The sequence below is a fragment of the Chaetura pelagica genome, unplaced genomic scaffold (assembly GCF_000747805.2).
Source record: "Chaetura pelagica isolate M959 unplaced genomic scaffold, ChaPel_1.0 scaffold142, whole genome shotgun sequence".
NCBI classification, from domain to species: Eukaryota; Metazoa; Chordata; class Aves; order Apodiformes; family Apodidae; genus Chaetura; species Chaetura pelagica.
In genome coordinates, this window is record NW_009952973.1 from 875,908 (window position 1) to 882,183 (window position 6,276).

The following is a 6,276-nucleotide window of genomic DNA, read 5'->3' on the forward strand; positions in this document are numbered from 1 at the left end:
GATTGCTTTATCCTGAACTTCCAGCCCTCTGATTGTGCCACATATGACATCCCTCAGTCAGTGATTAGTGTTTGCATGAAAAAAATTAAAGCAGACATGTACTGGAAGGAGTGCTTTGACCCTTTAAATGAACTATAAGACTAAAGTATTGTGGATTTTCAAAAGCAAAGTCACTGACCTGTAAATGTTCCTCCGGCATGAAGAGTGCTGCACATCTGTGCCTGTGCTTCTGCTGTCCAGGAAAACCTGACGAAGCCATTGTCTAGGGCCACAGCTAGAACAGGTGCCACTTGGCTTGGATCAAAAGGTATCTTTTGCCATCTGTATTTGTGTGTGTGTGTGTATACGTATATATATATATATATTAGAATCACAGAATGGTTTGCATTGGAAGGGACCTTGAAGATCATCCAGTTCAAATACCTTGCATGCGCAGGAACACCTCCCACTAGACCAGGTTGCTCAGAGCCCCATCCAACCTGGTCTTGAATGCTTACAGGGAGGGGGCAGCCACAGCTCCCCTGGGCAACCTGTTCCAGTGCCTCACCACCCTCACAGGAAAGAATTTCTTCCTAATGCCTAATCTAAATCTCCCCTCTTCTATCTTAAAATCATTACCCCTTATCCTATCACTACACATCCTGGCAAGAAGTCCATCCCCAGCTTTCCTGTAGGCCCCCTTCAGGCACTGGAAGGCCGCTATTAGGTCCCCCTGGAGCCTTCTCCTCTCCAGGCTGAACAGCCCCAACTTTCTCAGTCTGTCTTCATAGGAGGTGCTCCAGCCCTCGGATCATCCTCATGGCCCTTCTCTGGACTCCCTCCAAGAGCTCCATGTCCTTCCTTTGTTGAGGGCTCCAGAAGTGGACACAGTACTCCAGGTGGGGTCTCACAGTAGTCGAGAAGAGAGTGGAAAATCACCTCCCTGGTTCTCCTGCTTCTTTTGATGCAGACCAGGACACAGTTGGCTTTCTGGGCACATTACTGTGCATGTGCAAGTGCACATTACTGGTCATGTTGAGCTTTTCATCGACCAACATCCCCAGGTCCTCCTCAAGGCTGTTCTCAATCTATTCTCCACCCTGCCTGCATTTGTGCTTGGCATTGCCCTAGCCCAGGTGCAGGACTTTGCACTTGGCTTTATTGAACTTCACGAGGTTGGCATGGGCCCACCTGTCCAGCCTGTCAAGGTCCCTCTGGATGGCATCCCTTCCCTCTTGGGTGTCAACCTCACCACACAGTTTGGTGACACTCGATTCCACTGTCCATGTCACTGATAAAGATGTTAAACAGTACTGGTCCTGGTACCAAGATACACACACACACACACATATAAGCATGTATGTATATATAAATCTGTATAATTGCCATCTGTATATTAGCAATGCACCATAAGGCAACCCAAAGACAATTTCAAGCGACATGCAGAAAACACAGATGTTTAGCAGAAAAGAAGGTCAGAAACGTAACGAAGTCTATGTACCCATGTGCATGACAAGTGGGTGAAGGACAGGACAAAACCCCAGTACTGCCAGCATTGCCTGCAGCAGAGGTGCTGGGGCCTTCTTGTTCTCTGGTGCTGCTGTGGGAGTGGTGCTGCTACCACTCAGTTCCTCTTCCAAACAAGTGACTGGTATGCAGTCAGGACATCTGTTTCTTACCCTGTGATCTGTCTTGCATGAGAAAATAAATCAGGGTTCAGGTTTAGGAGTACCATGGCCATGTTTCTAAACACTGGTTTTAATAAAGAAACAGTATTTTGTTTAACCAAGCACAATTTTTTACTAAGCAAGCTACACAGAAGGAACATTTAAGGCATTGTTTCCATTTGGACTGTGTCCCTTTCATTTTCTTGAGAAGTGGCCATCTGCCATATCAGCATATTCCCCTCCTGAAAATTTGGACATTCTTGCCATTTTCACTGCAAGCACAAGAAAAACATTTTAGAAGAGAAGCACTATACTTGAATTTAATAGAGACATTTTATAAAGTGGACTCTCCTGTGTCTTTCCATGTGTTCAATTAAATGCAGCAATGTGTTTAGTCACATCACTTACAGCAAACAGTACTGCAAATTAATTGTGATGCAAATAAATATTACACACACAGAGTAGCTTACCAGAGATAGCCTCATGTCAGGCTTTGATACCAACAAAAATGTGATAAAGCCACCTGCAAATCTGAGAAGTGTCAAACCACATGACAAGTCTCGCAGTGAGGTCTGAAGTCTCCACTACAAAGCACTGATGCAAGTCAAACTTCACAGTTCCTAAAGTGGCAATCAGTTTTAATGCTTACTAAATTTCCTCCTTTCACATGGGAATTTAGTGGGCAGGGTATGCATCGTGATGCATCTCTGCATCCTAAGTGTCACTAAAATCTGATTGTGTGGTTCTCTGGAGCTTGGAATCTTCTATAAGGAAATTTTAGCCAAGCCTCCCTTAGTTTGGGAACATAAGATGTCTTTGTGGAAGTCTCATACATGGTATGCTGAGGTGTTCTATTTACAAATCTCAGTTTACCAAGCAAGTTCAGATACAAAAAGAAAGTGATAGATTACAAACTGCCCTAGATCTTCAGTTTGCTTCCCTGTCTTAATAGACTCAAGCTGTTCTACCCCTAATGAAATTCAAGTGGCTTATGATTACCCAGAAGCAGGGACAGTCTGTACCAATAGTTGTATCAGGGATCTTGTAACCAGAAGGTAGTGAGGCAGATTAGGACTATGAAAGGAAAAATCAAGTCCAGGGGATGTAAACCACATGTAAAGATGTGAGGAAAAGTTCTGGCTGAAGGACAGCCCTCATGCTGAACCCTGCAGAATCAGCTCAAGCTGCTCTGTTTCCAAAGAGGTGCTTGTAATGCTGCCAGGCCAGGCTTAAATTAAGATCAGCTGTTGTCATGCTGCTGCACACTCAGTGTGGAAGACACCTGGGATTTGAGCACCCACTTGAGTATGGATTAGATCTAAGCTTTTTATTTGGAAAAAAAAAAAAAGAGAAGGACCAGCTTTTATCTTAGAGTTAATGGGCAGCACTGCAGAACCAGGATGGGCAGGGTTTGTGCTGTGCTTGCTATCATGGACCAGCCACGGCAACCTCTCCTGCAGTACTCTTGTTCTCTTGATGCCCATGGGGCTCTCCAGGTGCCCACACAGTCTTGCATGGATAAAAAAGCCCATGGATGGTACCGTCTTCACCATCATGAAGTACAACTCCCTTTAAAAAGTCCTTTAATGGGCTTAAACACGGGCTGTAAGTGACCTTTAAGTTGGCTGTTGAGAATCACCTAAGTTAATTTAGAACTGAGTGTTTTGTAATTCACTATGGGATATGCCCATGTATCTGTTTCTACATCACCCCATTATGCTGTTTATCTCAGCAACTACTGGTTGTGCAGCTTGTTAAGAAGCACCGAAAGATCTCAGTGTTCTCATCTTCTAAGGAGTGTGACGAACTGTACCTTAGACTCCTTGAAGTGAAATGACCATTGCTTATGACTATGAACCATTTTTCAAAGCTGTTATTCTTCCAATAAGACTGTTTTATCCTTGTTGTGTTCATGCCAAGCCAAACACTTTAGAACAACTCCAAACTGAACTAGAAAGTCACCGAGTACACCAAATACTGAATTATTAATGAAAAAAAGAGTAGAATATAACCACCCCGTGTCCCTTCAGACCAAAATACGTTTCTGAGCATGTAAGAAAACAGCAAAAAAGATCATTAAGATAAAAATCTATATTGTGTGTGTAACTGGATTAAACCCCGTGTTTCACACAGAACATGTACAAAACAAGCCCCATCATGACTTACTTAAGGAACTAAGTGGAAATAAACAGCAGGTTTGCCTAGAGAACCCTTTGTGCTATATTCAGGAATCTACCATGCACCCATCTGGAATTGAGGGATCATGCCTAAAAAATGAAACATCCTAGAAATGTAAAGTGTCATATAGGCTGGATCTCAAAAAGTCATTATTATGCTCTGAGAGCAAATATACTGCTTAGGTTGTGAGACACTCTCCTGCTTATACCTCCTTGACATAGATTTGCTGTCTCTATGTGTGTGATACTTAGCACTTCTCTTTGACTTCGTGTACTGCTTTCAGGCCATCGATCCAGATCTCTGGAAATTTTTATAGCCCTGCACAGACTGTTGTATCTCCTGTGATTTTGCAATTTTGACTGTCTTGTTTCTGATATCAAATTAATTACAAAACCACTGAATTATATACTACACCTAAAGGAAAACTTGGTAGCTCTTTACAGTTTTACTGCAAAATGCTGATTACTGCTTTTAAACAACAGCATTTCAAACTGCTGTGACTTCATCCTTTAGCAATCTCAGCTGAATAACAATAACAATTTGTCTGCTTATGTGAATGTCAAGAGGAGCGATGCAAAATGCCTTATTTATGTAATGGAGCAACACTTTGTCTTCCTCCTATCTGCTAGACCACTTATCTTGCCAAAAAACTAAATCTCACAGATTTTATCAGATTATTTCTGACAAATCCATGTCAGCTCTGCTTACTAGCATTCCTACCTCTGGCTGTCTACAAGTGAACTGCTTAATAACTTATTTCAACATCATTCTAGGCAGCAAAGGTGGGTAAGGTCCTAATATGCAACATGCCAGCAACTTTTTTCTCCCCTTTTCACAGATTGTACCGTGTGTGCCCTTTGACTCCTTGTTTGTTGGGGGTTTTTTGATTATTTTCCCCAAGCTGTAGATTTATCAATTGTCTTTGCACTTTGTTGTTTGCTTGAATAGTTTGTGCTGTAGTCTGGTGAAAATGCTGCCAAATTCTGCAGACTTGCATACCTTTAAACACACCTTGATACGTTCAGGCACTTTCTTTAAAATATTTTTCCTTAAGTGTCCTTTGACACCTTTGTCACTTTCCTTATTCTGGCCTATGTTCCCTCTATCTTGGTAATCTGAATTTTGTAAATGATCATAATTAATTTTCCCTTGCCCCGAAGTCAGAAGCATATTTCAGCCTTCCCTTTCTTGACATTGATCTATTTGTAATTTTGTAAATGCCCATCACTGCTGTTCTGCTACTCTCATTTCTTCCCTCTGCTGAAAACAGAAATTCTGATATTTCAATTGGATAAATTCCTTTCACCATTAAATTCGATTAATAAGCAGTTCCTGCCTGTTTGTACCAAGGGGATGCTCTATAGAGGTTTCCTGTCAATCGTAACGGGGGTAACAATACTCATTAAACACTGATTTTCTAGGTTTTCTATGTTTACAAAAATGATTGAATACCCTCTCTCAAATACTAGAGAACTTTTTAAATATTTTTTTTTTAAATAATCTGAATGGCAAAAGAGTATTTCCTTCTAACATTTGTCATTCTTACTCTTCTCTGTGAAAGGAAGTACAGGAGATTGGATGCTTACAGGAGTAAGCACTTTGAAGTAAAAGCTGCATATTGGGTGGGATCTTTCACATTGTCTGATGGAGGGTGTGGAAGAGCCTGACATTACACTTCATGTGGCACTGTATGAACATGGCAGGCAACCCTCCTCTGAGATGCTTGTCCTTGAGGATTACAGAAGGGAATATTCAGTATTCCCAGCTGACTGCATCCAGTGTAAGCCACCGACAGGTACCATGACAAAGCTGTTGCAAGGGACTGACAGTTGAGGGGACTCTGCTGAAACTGCCATTTAACTGTGAGGGATGCAGAGCCAGTAACCGGTCAGTTAACTAGGACGTCGGGGTTATTATTTTGCTTACATACAGGAAAGAAGAGAAGGTTAGGATGACAGTGAAGTGGCTACCTGTTGGAGAGGCAGAGCACACACTCGTTGGAGTAGGTCTCTCCGTCCGTCCCGCAGACCGGATTGTAGTCCCTGGGACACCCGTGCACACCGTACCTGTAGCAGGCGGGCTGGGGGACACAGGCACAGAACAAGTCTGAGACACGTCATTGAAACAGGTCTCTGCTCAGCTGCTGATCTGAGCGCTTCTGGAGAACCCCGGCAGGCTGGGGCACCGCGGGCAGCGCCCGGCAGGGGCTGCTCGGCCTCCCGGAGCGCTGCTGCCTTCCGACGGCTGAGCGCCCGTGGGGCGCACGGGCAGCGAGCTCCCGGGAACGGCACCTGCAGGCCGAGCGGGCAAGAGACGGGGTCCCCAGGGCATGTAGGGCATGTAGGGCGTGTAGGGCATGTAGGGCATGTAGGGCATGTGCGCTGCCGGCCCCGGGAGCCAGGGGGCCGGGGTCCCGCGGCTGCGGGGGGGGCCCGCGCTCAGCCCCGGGGCT

The 6,276-nt window shown here is 44.2% G+C and overlaps 1 protein-coding gene across 1 annotated transcript; it reads right to left on the reverse strand.

The window, feature by feature from the left end:
- Positions 1 to 1,872: 1,872 nt before the first annotated feature.
- On the reverse strand, positions 1,873 to 6,200 carry SPINK2 (serine peptidase inhibitor, Kazal type 2 (acrosin-trypsin inhibitor)). Its single transcript, XM_009995971.1, has 3 exons — positions 6,090 to 6,200; positions 5,795 to 5,904; positions 1,873 to 1,918 (listed from the first exon to the last, which is right to left on the reverse strand). Exons 1-3 carry the CDS (start codon positions 6,198 to 6,200, stop codon positions 1,873 to 1,875), a joined length of 267 nt encoding a protein of 88 aa, XP_009994273.1.
- Between the last annotated feature and the right edge of the window lie 76 nt (positions 6,201 to 6,276).

What these genes read in the sequence shown, in the direction of transcription:
- SPINK2 (XM_009995971.1), bottom strand. Translation starts at nt 6,200, where the DNA reads ATGCCCTACATGCCCTACATGCCCTACACGCCCTACATGCCCTACATG. An exon ending in TTCCCGGGAGCTCGCTGCCC is followed by an intron (nt 5,905 to 6,089) that starts GTGCGCCCCACG and finishes TGTGTCCCCCAG; the next exon opens with CCCGCCTGCTACAGGTACGG. An exon ending in GTGCTCTGCCTCTCCAACAG is followed by an intron (nt 1,919 to 5,794) that starts GTAGCCACTTCA and finishes TTGTGCTTGCAG; the next exon opens with TGAAAATGGCAAGAATGTCC.